At 69.7% G+C, this 19,272-nt stretch overlaps 2 protein-coding genes across 5 annotated transcripts; one reads left to right on the top strand and one right to left on the bottom strand.

Moving 5' to 3' along the window:
* Positions 1-93: 93 nt before the first annotated feature.
* Positions 94-15,865, top strand: FGD1 (FYVE, RhoGEF and PH domain containing 1). 3 transcript variants are annotated; one of them, XM_037888562.2, is made up of 19 exons: positions 94-1,995; positions 2,562-2,673; positions 5,764-5,937; positions 6,440-6,629; positions 6,756-7,176; positions 7,783-7,872; positions 8,606-8,754; positions 8,934-9,090; positions 9,400-9,538; positions 10,720-10,778; positions 11,110-11,256; positions 11,547-11,639; positions 12,407-12,502; positions 12,744-12,774; positions 13,034-13,120; positions 13,406-13,531; positions 13,673-13,820; positions 14,189-14,332; positions 15,245-15,865. In XM_037888562.2, the coding sequence occupies exons 2-19, from the start codon at positions 2,562-2,564 to the stop codon at positions 15,249-15,251; spliced, it is 2,370 nt and encodes a 789-aa protein (XP_037744490.1). In that variant the 5' UTR covers positions 94-1,995; the 3' UTR covers positions 15,252-15,865. The 3 variants fall into 3 exon arrangements, with proteins under 3 accessions (XP_037744490.1, XP_043390290.1, XP_043390291.1); XM_043534355.1 differs by lacking the exon at positions 2,562-2,673 and having other exon boundaries at positions 99-1,995; XM_043534356.1 differs by lacking the exons at positions 2,562-2,673; positions 15,245-15,865 and having other exon boundaries at positions 109-1,995; positions 12,423-12,502; positions 14,189-14,279.
* TSR2 (TSR2 ribosome maturation factor) lies at positions 15,671-18,848 on the bottom strand. Of its 2 annotated transcripts, none has more exons than XM_037888567.2 (5): positions 18,655-18,848; positions 17,466-17,556; positions 16,809-16,900; positions 16,428-16,604; positions 15,671-16,249 (listed from the first exon to the last, which is right to left on the bottom strand). In XM_037888567.2, the coding sequence occupies exons 1-5, from the start codon at positions 18,733-18,735 to the stop codon at positions 16,163-16,165; spliced, it is 528 nt and encodes a 175-aa protein (XP_037744495.1). In that variant the 5' UTR covers positions 18,736-18,848; the 3' UTR covers positions 15,671-16,162. The 2 variants fall into 2 exon arrangements, with proteins under 2 accessions (XP_037744495.1, XP_037744494.1); XM_037888566.2 differs by having other exon boundaries at positions 17,345-17,556; positions 18,655-18,790.
* Between the last annotated feature and the right edge of the window lie 424 nt (positions 18,849-19,272).

Raw genomic sequence — 19,272 nt, 5'->3', positions numbered from 1 at the left:
CAGGGCTCCTGGGTTCTCTCCCCAGCTGTGGGAGGGGAGTGGGGGCTAGTGGTTAGAGCAGAGGGGGCTGGGAGCCAGGACTCCTGGGTTCTCTCCCCAGCTCCCGCTCACTCCAATCCCCTCCCCTCCGTATAACTGGCCAGGCGGGTGAGCCAGCAATGCTCGGGCAGCTGGCGACTCGGGGCCGGGAAGCCTTTGACGGGGCCCGCCAGGCCCGAGCCATGGCGAAGACAAGTCTGGCATGTCTGTAATCAATGGGCGTTCCCCGCCGCGTGTGGTTCCTTTCCAGTGCCTGGCTCTGCGCCTTTAAATCCTCCCCCCATTGTTCCCATCTGCTGTGGTTTGAAGCATATTATCCCAGAGCAGGAGGAATTTCCCCCCCTACCATGTGCAAGCAGGGAAAGAAGCCGTGGGCTGGATTTAGCAGCAGATTTCAGAGGTTTCCCCCCCTCTCCTTGGGAGAAAAATCCCTGGCCTCCCAGAGGTGGATTTCCCTGCTTAAAATAGCCAGCCAGCCTGATTTCGAAGAAACGCAGTGAAGATCCAAGTTGGCTCTTTTGTTTGGCAGTAACCCCTCGGGAACGCAGGCTCTGCTCCGCAAGGGCTCGGAGCTTGCGCTGGCTTGGAGCTTACGAAGCTAGAAACAGGAGCTGACACCTGGTTTGAAACCAGCAAATTGGAATTTACAACTGGTCTGGAACTTAGGAAACGAGGAATCGGAGTTCACAACGGGTTTGAACCCAAGAAATCCCAGTTGACAACTGGTCTACAAGTGGTCTGAACCCGAGCCGTCCGCGGTTGCCACTAGTTTGTAATTGGCGAAGCGAGACTTGGGAGTTTACAGCCCGGCCGAAGGGCCTGACAAGGCAAGAAATCACAACTGGTTTGAAACGTAGGACGCCAGAAATCGGCGTTCGCAGCTGGCTGGAAGCGCTCAAAGCTGAAAACGGGAGTTTACAACTGATTTTAAATGTCCGAAGCCAGAATTGGGAGTTGCCAACCGGTTTGGATCTTCCTTCCAAGCGGCGGGAAATAAATCCGAACCTGACTACAAAAAGCCGTGAAGCTGGGCTCCCGATGAGCGAACCCTCCCTGGAGGAGATGGGTGGGTACAACTGATGTGAAACCTCGAAGGAGCAGAGCGGGGACCTCGCGGCTGAGGGAGAATTTCCGAGCCAGGAATCGGCAGCCCCACGCGCTGTGGCGGGGGAGAAGAACTCGTTCCCCGGGGCAATGAGCGAGACCCTCGTGGGGAGTCGGGGGATTGACTAAAGACGACTCGGACATTGCATCTGGCTGGGGACGGTTTCCAGCACGGCCCACGCGAAAGCAGCGCTTGGCAACCGAGGAAAACCTCCCGGGAGCGAAGAGGTCGGGGTTTGGCAAGGCCAGAGCTGGGGAAGTGGCTGCCTTTTGCCACGGCTGCAGAGCGGCCCCCCGACCCGGAGGAACCCCTGGACTTTTTTGCCGAGGGCCGTCCGAGGCCTTGCTGCGTGGCCGAGCCTGCGTGGATGGAAATCCCACGTGGGCTGGGTGTTTTCCCCCCGTCCTCGCTCCGGGTTCGTGGGCGGAGAAGGGGATAGCGGATTTTGCGGCAAGCCAGCGGCGCGTGGGGCCCAAGTGAGCCAGGCCCCCCCATCCCAGCCTTGGAGAAAACAGACCCCCTCCCTTCCCCATGCCTCCAGCCCCGCGCTGACGGGGGAGCAGGCGCCTGCGCCCCCCCAGCGAAGGAGACCCACCCTCCGCTCTCTTGCCAGCCTCCGGGTTGGGATCGGACGCCCCTGGCTGAGGATGTGGCCCGAGATCCCCGGGGCTCGGGGGGGCCTCGGACCGGAGCTGGGGGGGGATTGAGGCCCGGAGGGAGGGGTGCAGACATGCAGAGGGCCAGTATGGTCGGGATCCCCAGCCTGGACCAAGCCGGATCCTTCTCCCAGCAGTGCAAGGCCATGCGGTTCTCCTATCACCTGGAGAGCGGGGCCGGCGGGCACCGAGCCGGTAAGGGGGGGCTGTGAAATCTGGCGGGGGGGACACCTGTGTGGGGGTGATTTCTTTGTCAAGTGGGGGAGGGGATTGGAAGCCCAGACTCCTGGGTTCTCTCCCTGGCTCTGGGAGGGGAATGGGGTCTAGTGGTTAGAGTGGGGGGGGGGGCTGGGAGCCAGGACTCCTGGGTTCTCTCCCTGGCTCTGGGAGGGGAGCGGGGTCTAGTGGTTAGAGCAGGGGCGCCCGGGACAATGCCAAACTTAGGTCCCTTCTGCTGCAGTTTTTGGTGACAGGTGACGTTCGCCCCCCGGGTTTTCGAGATTTGTCTCTTCCCCTGGACTTGGCCCTGTCCCCACCCAGCCAGTCCTGCCTCTGAGCGCATGGGGTGAGAGCGGCTCCTTGCCCTGGACGGCTGGGGGTGGAAGGGTCCCAGGGCACAGGGGGCTGGGAGGGCAGCCCCTGGTCTGAGACCCTGGCTCTGTGACCCCCCCTCCCCTCCCAGAGCCGGGGAGAGAACCCAGGAGTCCTGGCTCCCAGCCTCCCCACCCCCCTTGACCGAGATCAATCCCCTGTCCTGCCAGATGCTGTACAAATCCCCCTGGCTGATCAGGGCCCATCCCATCAGGCCTCGACAGCAGGAGACAATTCCTGCCCCCAAAACAGAGGTGGAAGGGGAAACTGAGTCACGGAGGGGTGAGAGGACTGGCCTAAGCGCGGGTTTACCAGGTCTGGAACAAAGACTCCCGGGGGGGAGGGGGTGTCTGCGTGTGTGTCGGTCCCTCCGTGCGGACCCAGCGGGAGGGGACGAGCCTGGCTCAGGGTCGGTCTGTCTGCGGTACCCTCCTCTTGCGACACATTTCCAGCAAAACAAAACAACCACAGTGTTATTGTTCCCAAAGGGCTCAGCTGATTCGGGACGCGAGAGACCCCGTGATTGTCCAGAGGAAGGCTGGTCAGGACTCCTGGGTTCTCTTCCCCCAAACCCCGGGAGGGGAGTGGGGCCTAGTGGTTAGCAGCAGGGGGGTGGGGGTGAGGCCAGGACTCCTGGGTTCTTCCCCCTGCTCTGGGAGGGGAGGGGGGAGCCAGGACTCCTGGGTTCAGCTGGGGGAGGGGCTGAGATGGAAGGGCTCAGATTTGTGGTTTAGGCTGCAGTGGTGATATTTGCATATTACCCACAACCCCCTGCATCTCCCGGCTCCCCCCAGTCCTGGGCAATCTCGACAGGCATCTCTCCCATCCTGCTGACCCCCTGACCCCTCCCCCCCAGGGGCCCATCCCCAGGGCATCAGACCCTGCCCCAACCTCCTGCACCCCCCCCCCCCCCGGCTGCTGATGTTCATTAACCCTCTGAAGTCGCTGCTGCACAGGGAGCAGCTAAACTTGGGGGAGCTGCGGGTCGGGAGTGAGGGGCACCGGCCGGGCGGGGAGGGGCTGCGGGTCGGGAGTGAGGGGCACCGGCCGGGCTGGCAGGGGGCTGCGGGTCGGGAGTGAGGGGCACCGGCAGGGCTGGGCTGGCAGGGGGCTGCGGGTCGGGAGTGAGGGGCACTGGCGGGGCTGGCAGGGGGCTGCAGGTCGGGAGTGAGGGGCACCGGCAGGGCTGGGCTGGCAGGGGCTGCGGGTCGGGAGTGAGGGGCACCGGCCGGGCTGGCAGGGGGCTGCGGGTCGGGAGTGAGGGGCACCGGCAGGGCTGGGCTGGCAGGGGGCTGCGGGTCGGGAGTGAGGGGCACCGGCAGGGCTGGGCGGGCAGGGGCTGCGGGTCGGGAGTGAGGGGCACCGGCAGGGCTGGGCTGGCAGGGGCTGCGGGTCGGGAGTGAGGGGCACCGGCGGGGCTGGCAGGGGGCTGCGGGTCGGGAGTGAGGGGCACCGGCAGGGCTGGGCTGGCAGGGGGCTGCGGGTCGGGAGTGAGGGGCACCGGCCGGGCGGGGGGGCTGGGCTGGCAGGGGGCTGCGGGTCGGGAGTGAGGGGCACCGGCCGGGCGGGGAGGGGCTGCGGGTCGGGAGTGAGGGGCACCGGCAGGGCTGGCAGGGGGCTGCGGGTCGGGAGTGAGGGGCACCGGCAGGGCTGGGCTGGCAGGGGGCTGCGGGTCGGGAGTGAGGGGCACCGGCAGGGCTGGGCTGGCAGGGGGCTGCGGGTCGGGAGTGAGGGGCACCGGCTGGGCTGGGCTGGCAGGGGCTGCGGGTCGGGAGTGAGGGGCACTAGGCGGGCTGGGGGGCTGCGGGTCGGGAGTGAGGGGCACCGGCTGGGCTGGGCTGGCAGGGGCTGCGGGTCGGGAGTGAGGGGCACCGGCGGGGCTGGCAGGGGGCTGCGGGTCGGGAGTGAGGGGCACCGGCAGGGCTGGGCTGGCAGGGGGCTGCGGGTCGGGAGTGAGGGGCACCGGCAGGGCTGGGCTGGCAGGGGCTGCGGGTCGGGAGTGAGGGGCACCGGCGGGGCTGGCAGGGGGCTGCGGGTCGGGAGTGAGGGGCACCGGCAGGGCTGGGCTGGCAGGGGCTGCGGGTCGGGAGTGAGGGGCACCGGCGGGGCTGGCAGGGGGCTGCGGGTCGGGAGTGAGGGGCACCGGCAGGGCTGGGCTGGCAGGGGGCTGTGGGTCGGGAATGAGAGGCACTGGCAGGGGCTGGGTGGTTCTCTGAGCCCTGTCTCTCCCCCACACCCTCAGGCAGAGGCGGGTGGGGCGGTGCCAAGGCTGACAAGGTTCTTACTAGGCAGCCAGGTGGGTGAAATCGCAGCCAGCACCTGGTGGAGTTAAGGTGGCATCGGGATACCAGGTAGGGCTGCGGGTCGGGAGTGAGGGGCACCGGCAGGGCCGGGGGGGCAGGGCTGGGCTGGCAGGGGCTGCGAGTCGGGAGTGAGGGGCACCGGCAATGAGAGACGGTTCCTTACCTGCCAGCCTGAATACAGAAAGGAAACTGAGGCACAGAGACTCCTTTTCTTTATGTGGTTACAGGGGAAGCCCAGAATCGGACCCAGCCAGTCCCCGCCCTGGGGCGTGGTGGGAGCCAGCTCCCCCTAGAGGGGACAGGCCCCATGTCCCATTCCTCACGCCAGCCAGCCCCCCCGGCAGGGCTGGATCAGAGCCGGCGCCCCCACGCCCAGTTCCCTCCACCTTAAGCTCCTCTCCGGGCCTGCGAGATCCCGTCTGTTTGTATCTCCTGGGCAGGGCCGTTGCTAAGATCTGGAATCCCAGCCCCCCCGTTGTCCCCCCCCCGACTTCCCCCTTCCTGCCCTGGTCCCCACGGGTCCAGAGCTGAGAGCAGTGGGGGTGAGTGGTCCTGGGGGGGCCGGGAGCCAGGACACCTGGGTTCTCTCCCTGCCTCTGGAACGGGGGTGAGGTGTAGTGGTGAGAGTGGGGGGGCAGGACTGGGAGTCAGGACTCCTGGGTTCTCTCCCAGATCTGGAAGGGGAGCGGGGTCTGGTGGGTTAGAGTGCAGGGCTGGAGCGGGCTGGGAGCCCGGATGCCTGGGTCCCTGTTCCACCCTTCCTCCAAGCTCAGCCGTTTGCTCCTCTGCTCCTTTGACCCCCAAGACGAGGGGTGCGCTGGGGGGGGGGAGGGGAGCCCCCACTGCTCTCTGCCTCCCCCCGACAGGCGCAGACAGCAGCTGGCGGGGTGGGGGTTGGAACCTGTGGGGGGGACCCTGCTAAGGAGGGGCCATGGGGGGGCTGCGGAGGGGGAATTGCAGGGAGGGGGCACTGGTGGGGGATGGGCAGGGCAAACTTGTGGGTGGGGTTGGGGGGGCACAATGACCCACCAACCCCCTTCAACCCAGCCACCCCCCTTCTCCCTTCCAGGCCCCCCAGGCCAGGGCTCCCGGCTGCTGGTCAAGAGTCTGTCCCTGGAGCCGCGAAGCGAACCCTGGCGTCCGGAGAGCGCCCAGCGCCTCCGCTCAGACCCCGGGCCCCACAGCGACGGGGGGGAGCCCCACCCCACCCTGCCCAGGAGGGCCCTGGGCCCCAAACCACAGGGTGAGTCCCACAGGGCGGGGCAGGGCGGGCGGGGGAACTGGCTGCTCCAGCCCCGGCCTCTGCCAGCAGGAGCTGCTGGGGGGGCATTGGGGGTGGAGCGCTGGGGGAGAGGGCCGGGTGCTGGGGGAGGTGCTGGGGGGGCATTGGAGGTGGGGCACTGGGGGAGGGGCTGGGTGCTGGGGGGGCATTGGGGGTGGGGTGCTGAGGGAGAGGGCCGGGTGCTGGGGGAGGTGCTGGGGGGGCATTGGGGGTGGGGCACTGGGGGAGGGGCCGGGTGCTGGGGGGGCATTGGGGGTGGGGTGCTGAGGGAGAGGGCCGGGTGCTGGGGGAGGTGCTGGGGGGGCATTGGGGGTGGGGCACTGGGGGAGGGGCCGGGTGCTGGGGGGGCATTGGGGGTGGGGCACTGGGGGAGGGGCCGGGTGCTGGGGGGGCATTGGGGGTGGGGCACTGGGGGAGGGGCTGGGGGGGTCACATTAACACTTTCCTCCCTTTCCTTTTCCAGTCCCTCCCAAACCAGGTCATCTCCAGAGTACCCATCCCCCGTGGCCCCCGGCCCCCATCCCCCCACCCCCCTCGCGCCCCCTCCCAGCCAACCCCCGCCTGGGCCCCCGGAGCCCCCCGACGCCGCACCCCGAGGCTCAGGATGGAGCTGGCTCCACAGCCGTCTTGACCCTCATCGAGAAATTTGAGAGGTGAGTGTGCCCCTCCCAGAGAACCCAGGAGTCCGGGCTCCCCCCCACCCCCACTCTAACCCACCAGACCCTGCTCCCCTCCCAGAGAACCCAGGAGTCCTGACTCCGTTTCCCTTCGTCCTGCAGGGACCCTGTAATCCTGACCCTGGAGCAGCCGTCCCCCACCCCCAGCTCGGACCCCCCGAGCCCTGGGGAGGCCGATGTAACCCCCAAGTCGCTGGCTCTCCTGGGTCTGCCGGCGGGGGAGGACTCAGGGCCAGCCGGGCAGGGGGACCAGGCCCCCTGCCTGCCCCCCCCGGCCCCCAGCGGGAAACTGGCCAACCGGGACAGCGGCTTCGACAGCATCAGCTCCCCGTCCCCCAGCGAGGAGCTGGGCTTCGGGGGGGACGAGGGGCCCGTGGGGGAGGGCGACGGGGGGGGCAGCCCGGGGTCCCCCCCCTGCCCAGACTCCGAGGTGGACAGCGACCTGGACGAGGGGAGCGGGGACGACGGGGGGCCGGCGCCAGGCACGGTGCCCCCCCAGGCTGAGAGACCGAACGCGCCGGAGGTGAGATCGATGAGAGCGGCCGACCCTCTGCCCCACGGCGCCCCCCTGCGCCTGGCCCTGCCGGCTAGGGGAGAGCGCTCCCCGCCCCACGGTGCCCCCCAGTACCCAGCCCTGACCGCCAGGGGAGAGCACCCCCTGCCCAGCCCCCTGCCCCATGGCGCCCCCCCGCGCCTGGCCCTGCCTGCTAGGGGAGAGTGCCCCCTGCCCAGCCCCCTGCCCCATGGCGCCCCCCAGCGCCTGGCCCTGCCTGCCAGGGGAGAGTGCCCCCTGTCCAGTCCCCCGCCTTGCTCCCTGCCCCACGGCGCCCCCCAGTACCCAGCCCTGACTGCCAGGGGAGAGCACCCCCTGTGCAGCCCCGCACCCCAGGGCGATACCCAGCGCCCAGCCCTGACTCCCAGGGGAGAGCGCCCCTGCCCCGCTCCCTGCCCCAGGGCGATACCCAGCACCCAGCCCTGACTGCCAGGGGAGGGAGCTGGGGGCCGGGGTGTTGGGGTTGGGGCAGGGCAGGTCTGTGTGCGTGAGGTGGGGATATGGTGGGGCAGAGGCTTGGGGGTCGGGGCTGTGTGTATGGGGTTGACACCTCTCTCTCCCCCCCTGCCCCCCCAGCTCACAGCCCCCCAGAAAACCTTCCACATCGCCAATGAGCTGCTGCAGACGGAGAAGGCGTACGTCGCCCGGCTGCACCTGCTGGATCAGGTACCCGGAACGGGGGGGGCCGGGAGCCCGGACGCCTGGGTTCTCTCCCGGCTCGGGAGGGGAGTGGGGGCGGGTGTTAGAGCGGGGGGCTGGGAGCCAGGACGCCTGGGTTTCTCTCCCGGCTCGGGAGGGGAGTGGGGGCGGGTGTTAGAGCGGGGGGGCCGGGAGCCCGGACGCCTGGGTTCTCTCCCGGCTCGGGAGGGGAGTGGGGGCGGGTGTTAGAGCGGGGGGCCGGGAGCCAGGACGCCTGGGTTCTCTCCCGGCTCGGGAGGGGAGTGGGGGCGGGTGTTAGAGCGGGGGGCTGGGAGCCAGGACGCCTGGGTTCTCTCCCGGCTCCGGGAGGGGAGTGGGGGCGGGTGTTAGAGCGGGGGGCTGGGAGCCAGGACGCCTGGGTTCTCTCCCGGCTCCGGGAGGGGAGTGGGGGCGGGTGTTAGAGCAGGGGGGCTGGGAGCCAGAACGCCTGGGTTCTCTCCCGGCTCTGGGAGGGGAGTGGGGGCGGGTGTTAGAGCGGGGGGCTGGGAGCCAGGACGCCTGGGTTCTCTCCCGGCTCTGGGAGGGGAGTGGGGGCGGGTGTTAGAGCGGGGGGCTGGGAGCCAGGACGCCTGGGTTCTCTCCCGGCTCGGGAGGGGAGTGGGGGCAGGTGTTAGAGCAGGGGGGCCGGGAGCCCGGACGCCTGGGTTCTCTCCCGGCTCCGGGAGCGGGGGTGGTGGTGCTCACTGGTTCCCCCCCGCAGGTGTTCTGTGCCCGTCTCCTGGAGGAAGCCCGCAGCAGAAGCTCTTTCCCCGGCGACGTGGTGATGGGGATTTTCTCCAACATTTGTTCCATCTACTGTTTCCATCAGCAGTTCCTGCTGCCGGAGCTGGAGAAGCGCATGCAGGAATGGTGAGCGAGCAGTGGGCCGGGGGGGGCGTGTGTGAGACGTCGCCGAGATGCAGCCACCTCTGGGGCGGGGCAGCTGGGGAACCGCCGCACAGAACGCTGCATGGGGGACGGGCTGGCTCCGGGGCGTGGGGCCTGGGACATGGGGCGCCAGCTCTGACCCCACCCCCCGCCCTCCCCAGGGACAGGTACCCCCGCATAGGGGACATACTGCAGAAGCTGGCACCATTTCTCAAGATGTACGGGGAGTACGTCAAGAACTTCGACCGGGCGATGGAGCTCGTCAACACCTGGATGGAGCGATCCGCCCACTTCAAGCTGATCGTCCACCAGATCCAGGTGAGGAACCCAAACTCCTGACCCCGGCTCTAACCACCAGCCCCTGCTCCCCTCCCTGAGCCCGGGCTCCCAGCCCCCCGGCTCTAACCCACCGGCCCCCGCTCCCGTCCCAGAGCTGGGGAGAGAACCCAGGAGTCCCGGCTCCCAGCCCCCCCTGCTCTAACCCAGACCCTGCTCCCCTCCCAGAGCTGGGGAGAGAACCCAGGCATCCGGGCTCCCAGCCCCCCTGGCTCTAACCCACCGGCCCCCGCTCCCGTCCCAGAGCTGGGGAGAGAACCCAGGCGTCCGGGCTCACCCCCCCCTTTGCAGATGGAGGAGGCCTGCGGGAATCTCACCCTGCAGCAGCACATGCTGGAGCCCGTCCAGAGGATCCCCCGGTACCAGCTGCTGCTGAAGGGCTACCTGCAGCGCCTGCCCCCCGGCGCCCCCGACAGCCGGGACGCAGAGAGTGAGTGGGGCGCCGGGGGCTCTGTGGGTATCTGGGGGGGCAGGCTGGGAGGGGGCTGGGCGGGGGGCTCAGTGGGTATCTGGGGGGGCAGGCTGGGAGGGGGGCTCTGTGGGTATCTCGGGGGGCAGGCTGGGCGGGGGCTGGGTGGGGGGCTCAGTGGGTATCTGGGGGGGCAGGCTGGGCGGGGGCTGGGCGGGGGGCTCTGTGGGTATCTCGGGGGGCAGGCTGGGCGGGGGGCTCAGTGGGTATCTGGGGCGGCAGGCTGGGCGGGGGCTGGGCGGGGGGCTCTGTGGGTATCTCGGGGGGCAGGCTGGGAGGGGGCTGGGCGGGGGGCTCAGTGGGTATCTGGGGCGGCAGGCTGGGCGGGGGCTGGGCGGGGGGCTCAGTGGGTATCTGGGGCAGCAGGCTGGGCGGGGGGCTCTGGGGGTAAGGCTGGGCGGGGACTGGGCGGGGGGCTCTGTGGGTATCTGGAGCGGCAGGCTGGGTGGGGGGCTCTGGGTATCTGGGGGGGCAGGCTGGGCAGGGGGTTCTGGGGGGCAGGCTGGGCGGGGGGCTCTGTGGGTATCTGGGCGGGGGCTGGGTGGGGGGCTCTGGGTATCTGGGGCGGCAGGCTGGGTGGGGGGCTCTGGGGGGCTCAGTGGGTATCTGGGGGGGGCAGGCTGGGTGAGGGCTGGGCGGGGGGCTCTGTGGGTATCTTGGGGCCCAGGCTGGGCGGGGGGCTCTGTGGGTATCTGGGCGGGGGCTGGGTGGGGGGCTCTAGGTATCTGGGGGGGCAGGCTGGGCGGGGGGCTCTGTGGGTATCTGGGCGGGGGGCTCTGGGTATCTGGGGGGGCAGGCTGGGCAGGGGGCTCTGTGGGTATCTGGGGGGGCAGGCTGGGCGGGGAGCTCTGTGGGTATCTGGGGGGCAGGCTGGGCGGGGGGCTCTGTGGGTATCTGGGCGGGGGCTGGACGGGGGCTTCTGGGTATCTGGGGGGGCAGGCTGGGTGGGGGCTGGGCGGGGGGCTCTGTGGGTATCTGGGCGGGGGCTGGGTGGGGGGCTCTGGGTATCTGGGGGGGCAGGCTGGGCGGGGGGCTCTGTGGGTATCTGGGTGGGGGCTGGGCGGGGGGCTCTGGGTATCTGGGGGGGCAGGCTGGGCGGGGGGCTCTCCTGGACTCACCCCGTCTCTCCGCCCCGATCGCAGAGTCCCTGCAGCTGATCGCGACGGCAGCCGAGCATTCGAACGCCGCCATCCGCAAAATGGTACGCCGGGGTCTGCATGCGAGTCCCGGCCTGGGCGCTAGGGGGCGCTGTGCTGCCGGGAGCAGGGCGGGGCTGCGTAGGGCGATGCCACAGGGACGCTCGCCCACCACCGAGATGCAGCCACCTCTGGGGACAGGCGGCGGGGAACAGCCACACCCAACGCCGCGTGGGGACGGCTCGCCAGATGCAGCCACCTCTGGGGCGGGGCGGCTGGGAACAGCCACACACAACGCCACACGGGGAGGCTCCCCTGGCCCCGAGAAGCAGCCGGCTGGGGGGCAGGGCGGCCGCTGGGCTGTGGGGCAGGACCGACCCCCGTTCTCGCCCCCAGGAACGGATGCATTCCTTGCTGAAGGTGTACGAGCTGCTGGGCGGGGAGGAGGACATCGTTAGCCCCACGAACGAGCTCATTAAGGAAGGCCACATCCTCAAGCTGTCGGCCAAGAACGGGACCACACAGGACCGGTACCTGATCCTGGTGAGAGACCCCTGGGTCGGGCTGCCCTGCCGGGGGCTGGGAGGGGGGCTCTGACCCCCATGTGAGGGCAGGGGCTTGGCTGGGTGACCTCTGACCCCTGGGGGGCTCCCTGGCTGCCCTCTGTACGAAGGGAGGGACTGGTTGGGTGACCTCTGACCCCTGGGGTGGGGGGTGACCTCTGAGCGCTGGGGGGGTTGGGGGGGGCTGGTTGGGTGACCTCTGACCCCTGAGGGGGTTGGGGGGGGCTGGTTGGGTGACCTCTGACCCCCTCTCGACCCCCTTCTCCCCAGTTCAACGACCGGCTGCTCTGCTGCGTCCCCAAACTGCGCCTCCTCGGCCAGAAATTCGGGGTCCGGGCCCGGATCGACGTGGAGGGGATGGAGGTGGGTGGGGAGCGCGGCCCCCGCTATCCCCCCTCCCCCCAACACCCCCCCCCACTCGGTATCCTCCCCCATCGTCCTCCCCCCACCCCGCTATCCCCCCTGCCCCCATTCCCCTCTATCCCCCCTCCCCCCTGCACCACCCCCCTGCACACCCCTCCCCCCTCGGGATCCTCCCCCCTCCCCCCAACACCCCCCTTCTCCCCTCAGTATCCTCCCCCCTCGCCCTCCCCCCCCCCCTGCACTCCCCCCCACACCCCTCGCCCTCCCCCTCTATCCTCCCTCCCCCCACACCCCCCCGCCCTGGTATCCCTCCCGCCCTTCCCCGATATCCCCCCTTCCCCTCGCACCCCCCTGTCCCGCTATCTCCCTCCCCTGCGCCCCAGTATCCCCCCTTCCCTGTGCCCCCCTTCTCCGGTATCTCCTTCTCCTGCTCCCCTGCGCCCCCCTGCCCTGATATCCCCCCTCCCCGGTATCCTCACCCCGCACCGGTATCCCCCCTCCCCTGCGCCCTGGTATCCCCCCCTCCCCGGTATCCTCGCCCCGCACCCCCCGCCCCGGTATCCTCGCCCCGCACCCCCCGCCCCGGTATCCCCCCTCTCCTGCGCCCCGTTTCCTCCCCCCGTATCCCTCCTTGACCAGGCCCCTGTGCCTCAGTTTCTCCCCCCTCCCCCGGTATCCCGCCCTGGGCCCCTCTGCCCCGGTATCCTGCCCCCCTCCGGATCGGGGGGGGTGGGGGGGGGTTTCTGACCCGGCCGCTCCCCTCCCAGTGTCTCTGTCCCGCAGGTGAAGGAGTCGAGTGGCGTCAACCTGCCCCGGACCTTCCTGGTGTCAGGGAAGCAGCGTTCGCTGGAGCTGCAGGCGAGGTAGGGAGACCCCCCGGTGCCCCCACTGCCCCCCGGTGCCCCCACTGCCCCTCGCCTTGTCTCCCCCCCAGTCTCCCCCCGGCTGGTATCCCCCCTGCCTTCCCCGCCCCCCCCCCAGCCTGGTGTCCCCTCTGCCTCCCTCCACAGCCTGGTTATTCCCCGCCACCGCCCAGTACCCCCCCCCACGTCTACCCCGCCCCCCATTAACACCCCCCTCCGTGTTCCTGTTTCTGCCCTTTAGGACAGAGGAAGAGAAACGCGACTGGATCCAGGTACCTGGGGGGGCCTTGGGACTGTCCCCCTTCCCCTGGCACGGGGGGGGGGGGGTCCAGGGAGCGGTGTCGGGGGGGGGGGGCAGGGTGGAGGGGCGGGATTCCGCTCAGGGTCACCTCTCGCCTGCCCCCACAGCCCTTCCCATCCCCATCGGTGGGGAGGGTCCTGGGCCACGGTGGGGCCTGCTGTGGGGGGCACGGGGGGGGCTGCCAGGGGAGGGGCACCTCCCTCCTCTTCTCATTCCCCTGCCCCCCCCAGGCAATTCGGGCCACGATCCTGAAGCTGGAGCAGATGCCGGTGGGAGCTGCCCCCCGGGAAGAGGAGGAGCCCTGGGCTGGATCGCTGGTGAGCTCACACGCGTGTGTCCGTGCGTGGATGGCTGAGTGTGGGCGGGACCTAGGGGTGCAAGGGTGAGACCTGTGTGTGCGAGGGAGGGAACTGGGGGTGTGCATGAGAGGGCGGGACCTGTGTGCGCAGGTGCGAGAGCAGAACCTGGGGGTGAGCGTGCGAGGGCAGACCCACATTCACGTGTGCGAGGGCAGGATTTGCACGTGCGCACGCAGGGCCGGGGGGGCGAGGGCGGGAGCCGTGTGTGCCCGTGCGAGGCCCCGTGCCGCTGTCCCCGTGCAGGGCCGGGAGCTGGGCCGCCGGGCGCCGACGCCGATCCGGGAGAACGAGGTGACGCTCTGCATGCAGTGCCAGGAGCCCTTCGCCGCCCTCACCAAACGCCGACACCACTGCCGGGCCTGCGGCCGCGTGAGTCCCGGGGGCGGGGCGGGAACGGGATGGGGGGGCCTGGGCTGCAGGAGGGGGCCCTGGGAGCCCAGGACCCCCGGCTGGCCTGGGCCTGTCTTGGGGTCCCCCCCGGCCTCATGCTTCCCCCCCCGGCTCCCCCAGGTGGTCTGCGGGAAATGCTCCGAGTTCCGGGCCCGGCTGCTTTACGACAACAACCGGCCCAACCGGGTCTGTGGGGGCTGCTTCGCCGCGCTGCACGGCCCCCCCGGGCCCCCCGGCCCCCCCCCCGCGCCGCCGCTCCATCCTTGAGGTGAGTCCCCCCCGGTGCCCCAACCACCCCCCCATGCCGCCGCTCCATCCTCGAGGTGAGTCCCCTCCAGGATCCCCCCCCCAAGCCACTGCTCCATCCTCGAGGTGAGTCCCCCCCCGGTGCCCCAACCACCCCCCCATGCCGCCGCTCCATCCTCGAGGTGAGTCCCCTCCAGGATCCCCCCCCCAAGCCACTGCTCCATCCTCGAGGTGACTCCCCCAGCCCCCCCTCCAGGATCCCCCCCCGAGCCGCCGCTCTATCCTCGAGGTGAGCCCCCTGGCACCCCCAGCTCCCCCCCCCCCGGGCCCCTGCTGAGTCCCCCCTTGCAGCGGGGCCCCCGGGCACTACTGGGCATTTCTGCCCCACAGAAGCAGGCGTCGGAGGCGGCCGAGCGCAGCGTCGTCTGCAGCTCCCTGCACTACATGGAGCCGGGCGCCAAGGCCTGGCACAAAGGCTGGTTCGTCGTTCCGGAGAGCGAGCCCCTGGTGCTGTACGTCTATGGGGCCCCCCAGGTAGGGTCCCCCGCGGCCCCCACCTGCTCTGCCCTGCCGGCCCCTGCCCCCAACCTGCAGCTCTGCCAGGCCCCCCACCGCCGCCCCGTAACCCTGGCAGGCCATGGCTCCCCACTCCCGCCCCACCAGGCCTCACCCCACGGCCCCCACCTGCTCTGCTGGGCCCCCCACTCCCGACCTGCAGCCCCTGCTGGGCCCCCTGACCCTTCCAGGCCTCCCACTCCCGACCCGCACCCCTGCCCTGCCGGTGCCCCCCACTCCCGACCTGCAGCCCCTGCCGGGCCCCCCAACCCTTCCAGGCCTCCCACTCCTGACCTGCACCCCTGCCCTGCCGGTGCCCCCACTCCCGACCTGCAGCCCTGCTGGGACCCCCGACCCTTGCCAGGCCTCCCACTCCCGACCTGCACCCCTGCCCTGCCGGTGCCCCCACTCCCGACCTGCAGCCCTGCTGGGACCCCCGACCCTTGCCAGGCCTCCCACTCCCGACCTGCACCCCTGCCCTGCCGGTGCCCCCACTCCCGACCTGCAGCCCTGCTGGGACCCCCGACCCTTCCAGGCCTCCCACTCCCGACCTGCACCCCTGCCCTGCCGGTGCCCCCACTCCCGACCTGCAGCCCTGCTGGGACCCCCGACCCTTGCCAGGCCTCTCACTCCCGACCTGCACCCCTGCTCTGCCAGGCCCCGCACCCCTGCTCTGCCAGGCCCCGCGGCCCCCGCCTGCTCTGCCGGTGCCCCCCACTCCCGACCTGCAGCCCCTGCCGGGCCCCCCAACCCTTGCCAGGCCTCCCACTCCCGACCCGCACCCCTGCCCTGCCGGTGCCCCCACTCCCGACCCGCAGCCCTGCTGGGACCCCACTCCCGACCCGCAGCCCCTGCCCTTCACGCCTGACCCCCGTCTCTCCGGCCCCCCAGGACGTGAAGGCCCAGCGCAGCCTCCCGCTGATCGGCTTCGAGGTGACGGCCGCGGACCCGGGGGTGCGGCTCGACCGGCGTCACTCGTTCGCCATCCGCCAGAGCCAGCTCTGCTGGCAGTTCAGCGCCGAGTCGGAGGGGCTGCAGCGGCGCTGGATGGAGGCCCTGAGCCGGGCCGGGCGGGGGGAGCCGGCAGCCCCCCCCGGGCCCGTCCCCGAGGCCGAGGGGCCCTGACGGCGCCGGGGGGCTGGACTGGACCCGACCCCCCCAACAAACGATACTTGAACTGTCCTCAGGCACTTTGAACTCACCTCCCCGCACACGTGCAGGCCTAGCTGTTACCCCCCCCTTTGTTCAGCTGCGAGCTGCCCCCCCGCGGGATCGACAGGCCGGCTCACGCGGCGCTCGCCAGGGACAGACACTCGCTTCGCAGACCGCCGTTTTATTGTTGCTGACGTGCAGTGGCTGGCCACTAGGGGGCACCCCCCCATCCACGGGGGCACCCCAACTCCCCCCCCCCCAGGAGATGGGGGGGCCCCCGGATTTTCTAGAGTTCCTGGGAGCCGGGCATTGTTGTTAAAGCTCCGTCAGCCGATTTCTTAATAAAGGTTTTGTTTTGTTCGGGTCGTTTCATTTTCAGCCAAGGTGCAAGGAATGGGGGGCGGGGCCTGCCCCTCTAGGGGGCGCCGGCTCCCACCCGGCCCCAGGGGCAGGCGACTGGCTGGCTCAGGAGGGCAGGGAATGGGGGGCGGGGCCTGTCCCCTCTAGGGGCGCCAGCTTCCCCCCCCCCCCACTGGACTAACGCCCCCCAGCTGTTGCCGTATCGACACATTGTGGCTACACCTGGTTTCTTCCCCTGCCCAGCTCCCTGCAGCGAAGCCCCCCCAGGCCACACGCGGGGGTGGGGGGGGTCACCCCTCATTTCTTTTTCTTCCGTACGACCGTCCAGCCGTCGTCTGCCGGGGGAGGGTCCGGGAGGGGCCCGGGGCTGCTGCAGTCCATCACCTGCAGGGATGGGGTGCAGGAGTCAGAGCTGGGATCCCTCCCAACCGCAGCCCCCCCAAGATTGAGCCCAGCCAGCTCCCTACCGCCCCCCAAGATCAGCCCCACGGGCTCAGCCAGTTGCATATCCTGGCTCCCATCCCTGATTCCTGGCCCCTGCTCTGGGCCCCGCGGCTGGTACCTCCTCCGGCTTCTCCTCCTCCTCCTCCTCACTGCTGCTCCCCTCGGCGGGTCGGGCCTGGGCGGCTGCCCTGCCCACCTCCTGCTGCCTCTGCGCCAGCCGGGCGATGGCTTCCGTCAGGGCCGGCCCCTCGCCGCGCTGGCACCGGGCAAAGAGCAACTGGAGCTGCTGGCTCACCTGCCGGGGAGGGTGGGGGGAAGAGATGGGATCAGAGGCCAGGGGGTGTCCCCCCTCCTTCCAAGAATCCCCCAGGGCAGGATGACCCCCCCCCCCCCAACACGCTCTGCCCTCACTCCCGCAGTCCCCCGGGGCAGGGTTGAGAGATGGGTGGAGTCGCCGCCTGCCAAGCACTACGGGGGCTAGGACACACGGCTGGGATACCTCAGCCAAGCTGCCGTCCTCAATGATGGTGTCAAACTCGTTGTTCAGCACCTCGGCGAGGAAATCCTCCACCTCGTCCAGCTCCAGGGCGGCTGCAGAGAGAAGGGGACTCACAGCTAGGGAGGGAGGGCGGGCGAGAGCTTTCAGGACCCTCTAGCCTGGAAAAGGCGTGAAGGATTCTGGGATTGGGGGAAGACTCCCAGCTCCCTCCCCACCCTACTGCTCTAACCCACCAGACCCCACTCCCCTCCCAGAGCTGGGGAAAGAACCCAGGAGTCCTGGCTCCTAGCCCCCTGCTCTGACCACTGGACCCCACTCCCCTCCCAGAGCCAGGGAGAGAACCCAGGAGTCCTGGCTCCTAGCCCCCTGCTCTGACCACTGGACCCCACTCCCCTCCCAGAGCCGGGGAGAGAACCCAGGAGTCCTGGCTCCCAGCCCCCTGCTCTGACCACTAGACCCCACTCCCCTCCCAGAGCCGAGGAGAGAACCCAGGAGTCCTGGCTCCCTTTGCTCTATCCCACTAGACCCCCACCAACCAAGACTGGGGTCCCATTCACGGCAGGCGTAGCACAGGCCCCCTGCGATCTTGGGGGCTCGAGGAGCCGGGCCCTGAGGCGCTGCCGGTGGGAACGGCCCGTCGGTGTCGGCGGGTCTCACCGTTGCTGTGGAAATACTGCTCCACGACGCCCACCAGCCACTCGGCCTTTGCCCGGCCGTGTGCCCCGCCGAAGCCATGCTCTACCGCGATCTGCGCCGGGGAGAGAAGTGTGGACGTTACCCCTTGGCCTGGGCCTGCGAACCGGGGGGCAGGCAGGGCGCGGGATCGCTCGGCTTCGGCACGCCGGCTGTTCTAGACGGGACCGTGCTACCTCCCCGTGCTTCTGTGGGAGGGCTGTGTGGGCCTGGGGGCAGGGACTATGGGGGACCTCACCACCCCGCTGTGTTCCTGTAGAGACAGGGAGGGAGAATTCCTAGAGGGGACCTCACCTTTGCAGTGTGTTTCTGTAGGGACGGGGGGGGGGCGGGTGTCTACAGGGGCCCTTGAAACCTCTGTGTTTCTACAGGGGACCATGCCATCTCTCTGTGTTTCTAGAGGGTCTGGAGAGGGTGTCTGTAGGGGACCTTCCCGTGTCTCTGTTTTTCTAGAGAGCCTGGTGGTGTTTCTATGGTGATCTTGCCATCGCTCTATATTTCTATAGGGTCTGGAAGACCCTTGCCCTTTCTGCATTTTTCTATAGGGACAGATGAATCTATAGGGGGATCTTTCCCTTTCTGCATGTTTCTACAGGGTCGGGGGGGGGGGGGGCTTGCCCTTTCTGCATGTTTCTACAGGGTCGGGGGGGCTTGCCCTCTCTGCGTGTTTCTACAGGGTCTGGGGTGGGCCCTCCCGGGGTGGGCCCTCCCCTGGGCCCTCCCTCCCCTGGGCCCTCCCCTTTCTGCATGTTTCTATAGGGTCTGGGGGAGCTTGCCTTTTCTGCGTGTCTCTATAGTGTCTGGGGGGCCCTGCCCTTTCTGCGTGTTTCTACAGGGTCTGGAGGGGGGCAAAAGGGGGCCGGGCCCTTTCTGCGTGTTTCTATAGGGTCTGGGGGACCCTGCCCTTTCTGCGTGTTTCTATAGGGTCTGGGGGACCCTGCCCTTTCTGCGTGTTTCTATAGGGTCTGGAGGGGGGCAAAAGGGGGCCGGGCCCTTTCTGCGTGTTTCTATAGGGCCTGGGAGGATTTATAGGTGGCCTTGCCCCTTCCGCGTGTTCCTATAGGAGGCCAGGCCAGGCCAGGCCTTGCCTTGCCTTGCCGCCCCCTAGCTCCGGGACTCGCTCTGCCCCCCACCCATCGCCCCCCGCTCTCACCTGCAACGCGGCCCAGCTGCCCAGCACCGCCCGGACCCCCTGGCTGAACAGGCCACGTGTCTCCTCCCTGGGCGCCGCCATGACAGGGGGCGCCAGGGCGGGCGGCAGGAACCGAGCGCGGAGAGCATCGATCCCCCACCCCGGCCGCCATCAACAATCGCACGCCGGGCTCGTCGATCGATCGGTGGCTCCGCGCTCGGGCCGCGGGTTCGAGTCCGGCTCTCCCTCTCTGCGGCCGGAGACCGCCCCCGCCCCGCCGGGCTCCGGTGCGGCGCTGCCCTGCGTTGCAAACCCTGCAGCGAGGGGCTCAGGCTAGATCATCTCCTGGCCCCTTCTGGGGACTCCCCCTCCCCCTGGTTTTCCGATTTAGTGACCACGTCTCGGTCTGGAGGGGTCTGTGCAGCGCCCGGCACAACTGGAGTCCCGGATCTCGCATGGGGTTGGTAGGTGTTACCATGACGCAAATTATGATGGACGACAGATGGTTCTACCTGGAATCGTAACAGAATCCGCGTCTTCCTCCCTGGGGCTCTCCGGGGTCTGTTCGATTGGGTCTTGCACAGGTCGGGATGGCGGGCGGTCTCTGCAGAATTGCTCCCTGGGAAGTGGGCGCTGGTA

Source organism: Chelonia mydas, chromosome 23 (genome assembly GCF_015237465.2).
Source record: "Chelonia mydas isolate rCheMyd1 chromosome 23, rCheMyd1.pri.v2, whole genome shotgun sequence".
In the NCBI taxonomy this organism is placed as follows: Eukaryota; Metazoa; Chordata; order Testudines; family Cheloniidae; genus Chelonia; species Chelonia mydas.
Note: the sequence above shows the minus strand (reverse complement) of the source record. Positions and strands in the feature narration are given on the sequence as shown.

Bases quoted from the DNA above. Each gene is read 5' to 3' on its own strand.
- FGD1 (XM_043534355.1), top strand. From the start codon at position 1,875: ATGCAGAGGGCCAGTATGGTCGGGATCCCCAGCCTGGACCAAGCCGGA. The intron at 9,539-10,719 runs GTGAGTGGGGCG...CCCCGATCGCAG, and splicing joins CGACAGCCGGGACGCAGAGA to AGTCCCTGCAGCTGATCGCG. The intron at 11,257-11,546 runs GTGAGAGACCCC...CCTTCTCCCCAG, and splicing joins AGGACCGGTACCTGATCCTG to TTCAACGACCGGCTGCTCTG.
- TSR2 (XM_037888566.2), bottom strand. From the start codon at position 17,543: ATGGCTTCGGCGGGGCACACGGCCGGGCAAAGGCCGAGTGGCTGGTGG. The intron at 16,901-17,344 runs GTTGGTGGGGGT...TTCTCTCTGCAG, and splicing joins TGAATGGGACCCCAGTCTTG to CCGCCCTGGAGCTGGACGAG. The intron at 16,605-16,808 runs GTATCCCAGCCG...CCTCCCCGGCAG, and splicing joins AGGACGGCAGCTTGGCTGAG to GTGAGCCAGCAGCTCCAGTT.